Below are 14,529 nucleotides of genomic sequence, written 5' to 3' on the forward strand. Positions count from 1 at the left end.
CAAAGGGCAGAGGAGCAGCATGTTTTTTTGACTGATGTGAGCTTGGGAGGAGGGGCTTGTCAAGGTGTCAGGAGGAGATGGATGATAAAAAATGGTAGAGGAGCAGGGCGGTATTGGAAAGGACCGTTCCCTGAGCTTCAAGTAGTTATAAATAGAGTGTCTATGTATTATTACCCACAGTCAGAGAATATAGTCAACAACTACCACCATCATAACGTACAGGTATAAACCAGTACTGATCCTGGCAAATGGACTGACTGGAATGACATCGATGATGGAAGAAGATATAATTACTTCTGGCCAATTGATGTTGGGAATTAGTGAATCAAAATTGTTCACCTACAATACTGCAATCTTCAATTAATGCCTTTATTGCTTACGGCCCTAGTTTCAAATGCACTTCGTAAGGATATTGCAACTTCAAATCACCACACTATTTCATAGTGTAGTTACGATACACCAATTGTGCCACTGGATGTCAGCAATGTGTTTGTAGTCATGTGTTAGAGTTTAACAAGACTGCTGTAATGAATCAATGGATCCATTCACTCAGAACCAGATGCTCTCAAAATAGGTCAGCTTTTGTGGCAAAATTATGAAAGTTATTTTCAAATCCACTTGCTATTTTCACCTGGTCAATCTATGAAAGCAGTTACGAAGACAACAACAAATGTTTTTCTACTTTGCTGATTTTTCATTTGTTACTACTTATTTAATATTTTGTTTAATAGAATAGCATTTGCACCTGAAAATTCAGTACCTTCTGTATAGTGTTTCAGGTTTGGAGCTATTTGAAGTGAAACCTGTAGCACAATGTAATAATTTTCTTGAAAAAAAACATAATTACAACATTCAGTATACAACATCTTCAATTATCAGGTTCTTATTTATTGCCCATCCCTAGTTGCCCTTGAGAAGGTGGTGGTGGGCTGCCTTCGTGAACTGCTGCAGTCCACATGCTGTGGGTTGACTCACAATGCCACCGGGGGGGGAGAGTTCTAGGATTTTGACTCTGCAACAGTGAAGGAATGGCAATATATTTCCAAGTCAAGATGGTGAGTGGCTTGGAGGGGAACCTAAAGGTGATGTATTAGTAAAGGTATTTGTAACATTTCTACTGTGTACCTTTTTTTCAGGCCAGCGATTTGTTGACACTGGAGATGGAGGTTGTAAAACATGGTATGGGACATGGAGACCTTCCTCTTGAAGCATATAATCAGGTTTGGGAAGAATGTTACAGTCAGGTGTTGTATCTACCTGGACAAAACAGGTACACTCGAGCCAACCTGGCTAGCAAGAAAGACCGAATAGAGTCACTGGAAAAGAAGCTGGAGGTTAGTTTACACTAGAAAACTATTAGTTGCTGATTAAGATGAAAAGATTGGGTTTTGTCTTGCTCGTGGCCAAAAAGAACACGAGTCAAACCTATGTAAAACCAATTTCTTAGAGGATATAAGATTAGTACCATTCAGCCTTTCCAACTGAGAGCAATTAACTGAGAGTTATCTCATTTGCGATTACTTGTAGCTTAGTAACTGGGAAAAATATTACAGAGCAGTTAAGAGGTTCATTATTGACTTGTGAATTGTAGAAGAAAGATCTGGGCAAATGGATTGCAGATGAGTTTAAACAAACAGTGCTGTGTTTTAAGAATGAAGTTACCAAAATAGCATTGTGTATTTAAAGTTAAGATCAGTAAGATAAAAGGCAATCTGCATTGGTTCTCATGTATTGTAAAAAATGACTTAAATCAAATCCAAAGTGGGAAGATGTTTAATTCTACAGCGATTAAATGTGCTGATAACAACTTATAGCAATATTACTCTTTTCCACTTAAAATGTGCATGAATGAAATTCTTTTTTAAGTTAAGAAATGTTGATATTTTAGGGAGAGGGTTGCAGTTCGAAGTCTGTGTGACCACTAAATTGACCAGTGTTTTATTTAGTGCCCAGATTAGTTACAACACACAACACATAAAGAACGTAGCATCCTGTTAAGATCCACCGAAGGTTTGCAGTCCAACTTCAGAAAAGAAGCCCTAATATAGTAGGGCTTTCTGACATTTTCTATTTCCCCGAAGCCCTAACTGCCTTGCAGTTTGTGCTGTCGGCATTTCCCACTGGAAACTGGGCGAAGACTGCAGTATAATTTCCCATTACAGTCTTTCAGTCCACAATGACCTTTTTCTTGTTAACTAGGCTATTGAATACCACAGATGAATGGGAAATGTAATGTTATTTTTAATTTAGCGTGAATCTTGGTTAGAAAATATAAAAATGTTTGTTTTTTGTTTCTTCAACTTCCATTTGTTCTTAACCCAAAAGAAGCATTTTATTCTTACATATTTGAAATTGGAACAGTGGTATAATTTTATGTTGCATAATGTAATCAGAGGGAGATAGTCACAAAAGTAATTCTATTTACAGAGAAACCTCGATTGTCTGGCATTCGATTATCCGAATATCAGATTATCCAGCAAGATCGCAATGTCACAATGCTTGGCCAAACTATGTTAATCCGGCATTCGATTAACCAATGAAACACTCCCTGCCTGTGTCCTTCAGATAATCAAGGTTCCTCAGTACAGGGTTACCTGTTAATTGAAATATAAGTGGTCAGCAATTTTAAAGATCACTTGTTTTTTATTTTCATACAAATTCACTATAGTGTGATAACCATTGGTGATAAGAGTGGAATTGTTGCCGGTATTTTCAACCATCAGAAGATTTCTTTAATTTCCCAAACATGAATATTAACTAAATATATTGAGAAGATTTTGCAGTCAGGGTGAACTAGTGGCACTAAACACTGTATAACCAGGCTTTGTGGGATTTTAAGCTATGGCTTGCTATGATTAGAAACGTGTTTCAACACAGCATACCACAGGAAGCTGGGACATGCGAATAGGGCAAGCAACCGTGTCTCCTTGATTAGTCAGATTAGAGCACCATTTGAGCGTCGGAGGTTGAGGGGTGACCTTATAGAGGTTTACAAAATTATGAGGGGCATGGATAGGGTAAATAAGCAAAGTCTTTTCCCTGGGGTCGGGGAGTCCAGAACTAGAAGGCATAAGTTTAGGGTGAGAGGGGAAAGATATAAAAGAGACTTAAGAGGCAACTTTTTCACACAGAGGTTGGTACGTGTATGGAATGAGCTGCCAGAGGAAGTGGTGGAGGTTGGAACAATTGCAACATTTAAAAAAGTATTTGGGTGGGTATATGAATAGGAAGGGTTTGGAGGGATATGGGCTGGGTGCTGGCAGGTGAGACTAGATCGGGTTGGGACATCTGATCGGCATGGACGGGTTGAACTGAAGGGTCTGTTTCCATGCTGTACATCTCTATGACTAGAAAGTGAACTGGACTCGCCCCCATATAAACTACTAGAACAATTCAGAGTCTAGAAATCCTGCAGTGAGTAACTCAGCTCACATTTCCTGCAAGTGTATTCACTATCTACAGAGCATCAATCAGGAGTGTGATCAGATTCTTCCCACTTGCCTGGATGGCTGCAGTCCAACAACTTTCAAGAAGCCTGACATCATCCAAGATAATCCAGCCCCTTTGAAACCACGTCCATAAACATTCACTCTCTCCACCACCAATGTTTAGTAGCAGTAATGTATACCATCTAAGATGCACAGCAGAAATTAACCAAGTCTGCTTAGATAGTATCTTTTAATTCCATGACTACTACTATTGAGAATGACAGGGACAGTGGATACATGGAAAGTTATTTAAATCAACCTGTCCAGACGTTATTACACACCTATGGAGCAGGTGGGTCTTGAACCCCGGTCTCCTAGCTCGGAGGTAGGGATGCTACCACTTCATCACAATAGTTCTTCGGATAGTTCCTTTAGTGTCACTGGGTTAAAATCCTGGAAACTGCCATTCCCCCCCAAAAAAAAATTAACATCACTGTGTGGCTGTTATGCCATCATTGTGAGGTGGGAGAAAAGAGAGATAAGAATCAAGAGCAAATGTTCTTACAAATGAAGTGTTATTTCTCTTAAGCTCACTAGCAATAATGATAATCCGAAGACTGAGACTTCATACTTATGAAAATGTATTTTCAGTGCCAACAGAAGTGTTTGGCAACGTGAGATTTAATAGAGGCAAAGAGTCATACAGCATAGAAACAGACCCTTCGGTCCAACCAGTAAATGGTGAACATAATCCCAAAGTAAACTAGTCCAACCTGCCTGCTCCTGGCCCATGTCCCTCCAAACGTTTCCTTTGTACTTCTCCAAAGGTCTTTTAAACATTGTTATTGTACCCACATCTGCCACTTCCTCAGGAGATCAGTCCACATGTGAACCACTCTGTGCAAAAATATTTGCCACTAATCTCTTTCAAAACTCTCTCCACTCACCTTAAAAGGTTTGCACCACTATCTTGAAATCCCCCATCCTAGGGAAACAGACAACTACCATTAACTTAATCTATACTCCTTATTATCTTATGAACTTCTAGAAGGTTGCCTCTCAACCTTCTACCCTCCAGCGAAAAAAGTCCCATCCTATCAAGCCTTTCTTTATAACTCAAACCTTCCATACCTGGCAAAATCCTGGTAAGTCTCTTTTGACCCCTCTCCAGCTGAATAATGTCCTTCCTATAAAACTTATTTACACTGGAATGGACAAACCATACCTTTTTTCTGGTGTGCTTAAGTTTTTACCATGCAAGTGCAGCACTTCACGCTGTTTGTAACTGTTTCAATATCAATTCACTCAGTTGCAGAGGAGCTTCTGGAAGAGCAGGGCAACTTAGATGGCAACTTCCTGATTTCTGTGACTAATGTTGTAGGTATGGTTGCTAGAAGCTGCTGTCCAATTTGCGCTCTACAAATGCTAAGCATTGGTAACCTCACAAACATTTTAATTGGGAAGTACAATATTATTACATTTGTAAGTTAAAATCTAACATAGATCTTTGTCGTGTTAATGTTGCATAATTTTGTCAAATGGTGTTCAAATAACCTTTTCATTGATAATGTAAAGGCATTAACCTGAAATGCAGAATTCGACAGTATGTTTTGCAAGATTAATTACATTGGACTACATTTGCTACGTATTGAGGCAAGCAACTTCAGGAGTGTTTTTTTTTCATTTTTTTTAATCCAGAAGTGTTCTACTGAACTTTTTTTCCTATTACCATCATCATCAAATCACCTGTGTTTTATAATTGATTAAATTACATGTAAAGCTTTTTTAAGGGAAATGCAGAACATCAAAGATGAGAGAGTTAGAGAAAGAGAGGGGATTTAAGGAGTGATTAAATCCTTCTCTCTACCAGCCAGAAAGCTCACCAAATATCAATTAGGTACTTATGTGCTATCCAGTGAGCTTTTCATCTAATCAGGACACTCACCTGGAAGTCCAGTCCTGCCTGAGGCTGCCAGTGAATCAGAGGCCGCCTATAGAACGATAGCAATGTGGTTGGCTCTCAGTTGTCCTCTGTAAGGACTAGCAAGCCACTTGGTTCAAGGGCAATTAGTATTGAACACCAAATGCAGGCCTTGCCAGTGACATCCACATCCATGAAATAATAAAAAAAAAATTTAATGTATGTCAACAGCTGCCTACAGGCCTATTCTTAAAACTATTATGAGTGCTTCCAACCTGGGTCAAGACAGTTGTTAACATTTCTTGCAGTATAAGATTTAGAATCCATCTGGGCAAGGGAGAAGTGCATGGGGAAGATTTACCCACAGACTACCACAAGGCTAAGTGCTTGCCCCAACATTGGTTGCTATATATAACTATACACATGGCAACACAACCTGCCAAAACCATATCCTGCAGCTTCATCTTTGCCCATGACATCTTGTGATGCTGGAGCAGATCCTTAATGGAGATATTACAAAGTTAACAGGGTACTGTCACATATGGTATCTAACATTGAAGGCTTTTAAAACCATCATTGTCCAATCACACTCCGCAACAAAGTATTATGTACCTATCTGAAAACAATTTCATCTTTTTGACACTCCATTGAATGCAGCATGTATATCATAACTGGAACTCTCCATTCCGCACACCACTCCTGCCATACTGTCCTTGCGAACATCGTTCCCCACATATCTGCCATTTGATGAAACCCCATTAGCTGATTGAAACAATCCATGTTCTACCTCACTTCCTGACTTCACATGCCATAATGACCTGTTCAGTCTCCCACTGCCTGCCTTCCATCTCCTCAATGCTCAATATGGAGCATCCTTATCTGAGCTAGATCAACCAATACACATCCTTTGTATCAGCAAATCAGAAACACTGGAATGCACTAACGAGTTCCTTGTGACAAACCTGCTTGAGTGGTAGACTTTTAATTACGATGGTGAGGGTGGTCATTGCTGAACTGCTTCAGAACAATCCAGCACTCCTGTGCTGCCAAACCCCACTGCTGGGGCCTTGGTACAAACCTCTTGTACAGAGATACAAACAATACTGCACAGTATCAAAAGGTGTCCCCTCTATACACCAAGTGGCAGACTGGTCACCTTATCTAAGCAAATGAGGAGACTGACTCCAAGAATTTGCATTCACTGAAGAAAATGAAATTCACACAATACCTTGCACACTTTTTAATAAAATGCACAAAGTTGGGAATATGAACTGAAGTTACACATTTGCAAAAATTACACTTATTTATCCAGAAGAGTGCAGCATTGATCCACTTCAGCTGAAGCCATATTTTTAAACCAGAACTTTCTCTCAATGCAGAATAAATAAGAAAGTGGCAAGTAATGATCAACCTGCAGGTAAAGGTTGCACAGTTTTCATGTGAATACTTGCTGCTTGATTATGAAGGCTTGTTAAAATGTATGAAGCGAAAAGGAAGTCTGAATGATAAATATCTTCTATCAGCCTGCTGTTAGGTGTTTAATTTACGTTTGTTCTTTTGGCTTCAGAGGTTAATTGTTATTCCATGTTCTAACTTTTAATACTGTCATGTGGAACCAACAAAGGTCTACACTTTGAAGTTTCAATGACTAAACTGATCATAAAGGCCAAGATATAACATGATTGCTTTAATGTGCAAAGAATTCCTGATGAAGGGCTTTTGCCCAAAACGTCGATTTTTCTGCTCCTCGGATGCTGCCTGACCTGCTGTGCTTTTCCAGCACCACACTCTCGATACTAATTTCCAGCATCTGCAGTACTCACTTTCATCAAAGCATTTTGCCTTGTATCTTTAGCAAAAAAGTGTTATTTTTGACTGCCTGTCCTTCTATTATTTTAGTATAACCTTACCAATTTCTATTACAGTTATTAGTTCAACAACAAAATGAGTGGCAAGGATAGAGTAAGCGTTTTTTCAGCAATGTTTCTTTTTTAAACTCAATTTTTGGCTGAAAAAATAAACGCAATGGGATTGCAAGCGTAGCATGTTTTATTTATACCCGTATGGATAAGTTTCAGTTAATCAGGAAGTTATTCACAAAGGGTGGATTTGTTTAAAATATCTTGGCAGGGAAACGTGGTAAGTAGTTTGGAAATCATTCACACGCGTACTTCTGAGAATCAGGCAGTAGCAGTTCCATTCAGAGAATTTACCATGCTTCTATTGGTATTAAAAACAGCTGTGGACCATATCTAAGTAAGCATTTGTTAGTACAGTCCAACTTTAAGGTCCGCAGTCCAACTTAATCCTTTTGTGAGTGATGGTTTGAAATAACCATAATAGTGAAGGATAATTACAAAATGAGCACATTCCCAGTCTTTATCAATAATTTAATGCAAGTATTTTTTCAGCATCCCTATGCCAGCCTCCCAAGCTTCATTATTGTGAATTTCACAAGTCTGAAAGACAATGTCTGACTGCCATTTTGAATCTAAACTAAGATTGTAGCCAATGAAGTGGCCTGGAATGAAGTCTGAAAATTCAAAAGAATTAATAATTTTGAATTAGTTTTATCATCATACTGCCTTTCACAATAATCTTGAAAAAAAAATTAGGAGACTGTTGGAATGATGAATGGACTAATTCCAGTTGCATACAGTGGTAGGAAATTTAGTTTTATTCAAAGCCTCAATCTTCTAGAAATGGCCTGGATGGTCAGGAGATACAATATGCTAATTAGCTGCTTCTATTTTCTTTCTTCAATTGTGGTCTATTGTGCTCACCAGACCAGAATTGGTATTATACTCTTTTCTATTGTATGATTCAAATAACATTCAAAAAGCAAGAGCAATTTGAACAGCTTGGTGTTTTTCTGGAAATGTCTCCCACGTATCTCAAGTGTTCTACTAGGTGAATTGACACACAAGATGATTAAATATGGAAAATTCCTTTTGAACAAAAGGTGTGCTTATGTATCAGTGGGTGTTTTCTAGTGATAACTATAAATTCTGTAAATGAATTGAAGCTAATTTGAAAACATTCCATAGCGAAATTAAAATTCATGAAAATCAACAGAACTGCAGATGAAGGAAAGCTAATTTTGACTGTATTAGGCAAGAACTTTCAAAAGCTGATTGGGGTCAGATTTCGCAGGTAAAAGGAAGGCTGGAAAATGGGAAGCCATCAGAAATGAGATAATGAGAGTCCAGAGACAGTATATTCTTGTTATGGTGAAAGAAAAGGCTGGTAGAATGTTGGATGACTAGAGAAATTGAGGGTTTGGTTAAGAAAAAGAAGGAAGCATATGTAGAAGGGTATAATGGTAGTAGAAGTACACTTAAGAAGGAAATCAGGAGGACAAAAAGGGGATATGAGATACCTTTGACAAATAGGGTTAAGGAAAATCCAAAGGGTTTTTACAAATACATAAAGGACAAAAGGGTAACCAGGGAGAGAATAAGGCCCCTAGGAGAAAGTGAGGACTGCAGATGCTGGAGTACCAGAGTTGAAAAATGTGGTGCTGGAAAAACACAGCAGGCCAGGCAGCATCCGAGGAGCAGGAGAATTGATGTTTCGGGCTTATGCCCGAAACGTCGATTCTCCTGCTCCTCGGATGCTGCCTGGCCTCCTGTGTTTTTCCAGAGAATAAGGCCCCTCATTGATCAGCAAGGCGGCCTTTGTGTGGAACCGCTGAAGATGGGGGAGATACAAAACATGTATTTTGCCTCACTGTTTACTGTGGAAAAGGACATGCAAGATATAGAATGTGGGGAAATAGATTGTGACAGCTTGAAAAATGTTAATATTACAAAGGAGGAAGGGCAGGATGTCTTGAGACGGATAAAGGTGCATAAATTCCCAGGACCTGATAAGGTGTACCCTAGAACTCTGTAGAAACTGCTGGGCCCCTTGCTGAGATATTTGTACCATTGATAGTCACAGATGAGACACCAGAACATTGGAGGTTGGCTAACATGGTACCACTATTTTAAAAAGATGGTAAGGACAAGCCAGGGAACTATAGAGCGGTGAGCCTGACGGTGATGGGCAAGTTGTTGGAGCAAATCTTGAGGGACAGGAGTTCCACATATTTGGAAAGGCAAGGACTGATTAGGGATCGTCAACATGGCTTTGTGCATGGAAATCATGCCTCACTAACTTGAAGAAATAACAAAGAGGATTGATGAGGGCAGAGTGATGGATATGATCTATATGGACTTCAGTAAGGTATTCAACAAGGTTCCCCTTGGGAGACTAGTTAGCAAGGTTAAATCTCATGGAATACAGGAAAAACTAACCATTTGGATACAGAACTGGCTCAAAGGTAGAAGACAGAGGGTTGTGGTGGAGGATTGTTTTTCAGACTGGAGGCCTGTGACCAGTGGAGTGCTACAAGGATCGGTGCTGCGTCCACTACTTTTCATCATTTATATAAATCATTTGGATGTGAACATCAGAGATATAGTTAGTAAGTTTACAGATGAGACCAAAATTGGAACTGTAATGGACAGCGAAGAAGGTTACCTCAGATTACAGCAGGATCTTGATCAGTTGGGCTGAAAAGTGGCAGATGGTGTTTAATTTAGATAAATGCGAAGTGTGTTTTGGGCAAGCAAATCTTAGTAAGACTTATACACTTAATGGTACGGTCTTAGGGAGTGTTGCAGAACAAAGACCTTGGAGTGCAGGTTCATAGCTCCTTGAAAATAGAGTCACAGGTAAATAGGAGAGTGAAGAAGGCATTTGATATGCTTTCCTTTAATGGTCAGAGTATTGAGTATAGGAGTTGGGAGGTCATGTTGCAGCTGTACCGGACATTGGTCAGTCCACTATTGGAATATTGTATGCAATTTTAGTCTCCTTCCTATTGGAAGGATGTTGTGAAACCTGAAATGGGTCTGAAAAGATTTACAAGGATGTTGCCAGGGTTGGAGCATTTGAGCTATAGGGAGAGGTTGAATAGGCTGAGGCTATTTTCCCTGGAGCGTTGGAGGCTGGGCGGTGACCTTATAGAGGTTTATAAAATCATGAGGGGCATGGATAGGATAGATAGACAAGATTTTTTCCCTGGGATCGGGGAGTCCAGAGCTAGAGGGCATAGGTTTAGGGTGAGAGGGAAAAGATATAAAAGAGACCTAAGGGGCAACCTTTTCATGCAGTGGGTGGTGCGTGTATGGAATGAACTGCCAGAGGAAGTGATGGAGGCTAGTACAATTAGAACATTTAAAAAACATTTGGATGGTATATGAATAGAAAGGGTTTGGAGGGATATGGGTTGGGTGCTGGCAGGTGGGACTAGATTAGGTTGAGATATCTGGTTGGCATGGATGAGTTTGAATGAAGAGTCTGTTTCCATGCTGCACATCTCTATGACTCTATGCTATAAATCAGAGACCAAAAATAGAAATTGCTGGAAAAACTCAGCAGTTCTGAGGAAACGTCAATGCTGATTTCTCTCCACAGATGTCGCCAGATCTGCTGAGCTTTTCCAGCAATTTCTATTTTTGTTTCTTAAAGCTCACAATTTGACTGATGCAATTGTGCCTCTAACATTGAACGTGCTGTACAAGTTCATTATAGGGTGTTGGTCTGCTAAAAAGACAGTTTATGAATTTTGAAGTTGCATCCATATGTATCAGTTTTTTAAAATAAATTCCCTAAAAATATTTGCCACAATTCATAGTTTGATCTCATGAGGTTGATTATATCCACTTTTAAAATGTCAACTATAGCTTATTTTAAATTAGTCAGAATAAGTTTGTTATCTTGGCTGCACTTGTTTATGAGCAGCATGAAAGGTTGCGAGTGCCTGCAACTCCTTCAACTTTGTAATCCCTTTGTACTACAGCTTGTCAAATGTCTTCGAAAAAAGGACAAAATGCCTTGCTTTAAATGTGTTTCATTAAACTGCCCTTGTTATTATCACAAGGTCAAAATCCCAAATAAAATTACCGCACCCCTTTAGGAGTGATGTAGTGGTTCTGAAATGAAATTACTGTACCCCCTTAGGGGTGATGTAGCAGTTTCGAAATAAAATTATTGCACCCCTTTAGTGGTGATGTAACAGTTCTGAAATAAAATTACTGCACACTCTTGGGGGTGATGTAGCAGTTCTGAAATAAAATTACTGCACACCCTTAGGGGTGATACAGCAGTTCTGAAATAAAATTACTGCACACCCTTAGGGGTGATACAGCAGTTCTGAAATAAAATTACTGCACACCCTTAGGGGTGATACAGCAGTTCTGAAATAAAATTACTGCACACCCTTAGGGGTGATACAGCAGTTCTCGCTGATAACTAGTTTTTATTTGGTTCTAGAAAATGCTGATTACTTTTTGAGTCATAATCACCGTTTGCTTTTGTTATAGACCAACAGAAATCACATGACCACAGAAGCAAAACAGGCAGCAAAAATGGAGAAAAAATTGAAGATATTGCTTGGAGGATATCAGTCACGTGCTACAGGTCTTATGAAACAGTTGAGTGATCTCTGGGATCAGATTGAGCAAGCACACCTGGAATTATGTACCTTTGAAGAATTAAAGAAGCATGAGGATATAGCTATTCCAAGGCGACAAGAGGTAATTCTGATGATCTTTGCTAATTTGAGTTGTGCAGAATCAATAGATTTTTGTGTTTGCCACTATTTATTTTTTAAAATGAGTTCTTAAAATAACTTTTGTATCATATAGTAAATTGAAAATGGTTTTGAAACCTGCGCTTGAGTGATAAGCTTTTTTATATCGTAAAAGAAGGCAACTGAGAAAAATCAGCAAAAACTTAAAAATGCCTGTCTCGTTTCAGTAGAAAACCAGTTCCATTGATAAAAGCATCATTTAAAAAGAAATGAATTTGTGGTGCCTCTACTTTCACTCTGAAGTATTCAGTCCTAAATTCTAATGAGCCTACATTGCCTTTGGAGGGATAATATGGCAAGTGCTAGTAAGGAAGATAAAGGTTTAGGTTCTGATCTGCATTTGATTTTACATGGAATATAGTACTAAGTGGATAGCTTTAGTAATATTAGGTAGAATGCTTTCTCACCCAATGAATTATGGCCTTGGGCAGACTACTGTCCTCAATGGTCATATGAAAAACTCAATTGCTGTATTCATTCTGAATTGCATTTCCTTGGTACTACTAACAAATGATTAATTGCAGTACTGGCATTGAATGAAGAATTCAATTACTTCTGGGGTTTTTTGTGTCAAGTCACTTTAGTCAATTAGACACAATCTTATTACAACTCATCGATCTTTGACAGGGTACATTTTTCATAATGAGCACGAATGATATGCTCTGTAACTGCCAAACATTATGTAAAGTTCTGTAGCACATTTAAGGAATGCAACCTTTAACCATGTGATTTAAAAAGTCTCAGTGAAGTTTATTCCATAAACGTTTTCTGACAATCCAAAGGATGCATCCACAAAAGCAGTAAAGACTTTATGGTCTGTCATTAAGCATCATGTAACTTATGTTTTTTTTTCTCATATTGTTTCCCAACTCCAAAAACCCAGTCTTTGAGGGAAGATGTTGCACGGCAGCAGGAGAGAGAGAAGGAACTCCAGCAAAGGTATGCAGATCTACTTCTGGAAAAAGAAGGGCTTGTATCAGCCAAGTATTGAAAAGCGGAACCTCTGTTCTACATGCATTTCATATTGTTCTGTACAGTAAACTCCATTTAAGCAGAATTTTCTGTTACAATAATGGATTAAAAAGGAAACTTCAGTAACGTCACCCCATGCAAACTGTGCTTAGCATTTTGCTGTAGTATATATGAATCCTTTGTATATTCCACGTGGAAAACATAAGTAATATATGGAGTAAAGTTCCTGTCTGGCAGTGGTGCAAGAAAACAATGTTCAGCTGATCTACTGTCAAAATCTCAGCAGTACTGAATTAAATATTTTTCTGAACATTTCTTAACTGTATGTTGAACTTATGAAAGGGTGATTTGTACTGTGATTTGAGTAACATTCTAATAAAATGTGAATTTTTTTTCTTTACATTGACTTACTTCCTTTTAATTTGAAAATAACCTGATTTGTGTGCATAAAAGCTAATGTTAAATTATTGTAGTATTCACTCTTATTTGGGACTTGCATCTTTTCAACGTTCAAATTACAATTAATCAGCTGCAGTGTTGGTATATAATAGATGCAAGCAAAAGAAAAAGGTGCACGACTGTACTGGAAGTCTGAGTTTCAACATGCTAAACTGTGCCAGTGTATGATCCTGAAGGCCCTCGGCTTTTTTAAAAAAATGCTCCCAGTAAGTTTTGATCTAACCCAGAACAACAACAATATCCTTGAATTATGTTTACAAACATTAAAATTAGAGTATCCTTTCCAGCACTGTTTGCAGCTTTGGATTATTATAACTTTCCAACCTGAGCACTTGAGATGCATTTTACTGATGCAGTATTATTTAGGATCAGCTTTGAAGATTTTCTGATATTCTACAAAAGGGGCCAACACCTAAAAACCATTATCAGAGTAATGCACCAGAACAAAGTTCATCATACAGTCTTCTCATGTCTTTGTCCAAAGACAGCATCTTATCTTTGGATTCACCTCATCTCTAATGCCATCTTTCCTTATTTGCGTTGAGTGAGATGTCACCTACTCTTTGCAGACTATGTGTGGTGCTAATACATTTTACTTAGTGAGGTGATGCATTTGTAAGTATTCTTCTATTCATCATGAATCAGCTATCTATGCTTTGTATGCTGCTGACTCCTTGTGCAGCCCCTGTTTCTAGACATTCCCACAAGGAAAAACAACATGATCGCATTTACACTATCAAGTCTCCAAAGATCTTCAATAAGGTTGCTTTTCATTCTTCTAAATTTCAATGATTTCAGGCCCAACTTGCTCAACCTGTCTACATAAAATAGGCCCTCCATACCCAGTATCAATCAAGTGAACTATCAGGACTGTCTCAAATGCCAGTGTATCTTTTCCATTCACCTTGCCCATTTACCTGTTGAACTTAAATGCTTGTTTTTTTTTATTACTGCTTGAAGCCCTTCCACCTAATCCTTCTGTACTGCAAGTTTCTGCAACCTTTCTCCATTTAAATAATATTTAGCTCTTCTGTTATTTCTGCCATAGCCTCACATTTTCCCATATTTTATTCCACCTGCCAAGTTTTAGCATGTCCGCTTACTGTTTG

The 14,529-nt window shown here is 38.6% G+C and overlaps 1 protein-coding gene across 1 annotated transcript in view; it reads left to right on the forward strand.

Annotated features, from left to right (window-relative positions):
* Positions 1 to 13,361, forward strand: part of cdc5l (CDC5 cell division cycle 5-like (S. pombe)) — a 48,543-nt gene extending 35,182 nt beyond the window's left edge. The window contains exons 14-16 of the mRNA XM_087979825.1: positions 1,137 to 1,334; positions 11,721 to 11,933; positions 12,873 to 13,361. Of these exons, the coding sequence (XP_087835951.1) occupies positions 1,137 to 1,334; positions 11,721 to 11,933; positions 12,873 to 12,980 (519 nt within the window). The 3' untranslated portion in view covers positions 12,981 to 13,361. The remainder of the gene's footprint in view (positions 1 to 1,136; positions 1,335 to 11,720; positions 11,934 to 12,872) is intronic.
* Positions 13,362 to 14,529: the final 1,168 nt, after the last annotated feature.

This window comes from Chiloscyllium plagiosum, unplaced genomic scaffold (assembly GCF_037043375.1).
Source record: "Chiloscyllium plagiosum isolate Xiang-an unplaced genomic scaffold, Cpla_swu_hap1 HiC_scaffold_3, whole genome shotgun sequence".
In the NCBI taxonomy this organism is placed as follows: Eukaryota; Metazoa; Chordata; class Chondrichthyes; order Orectolobiformes; family Hemiscylliidae; genus Chiloscyllium; species Chiloscyllium plagiosum.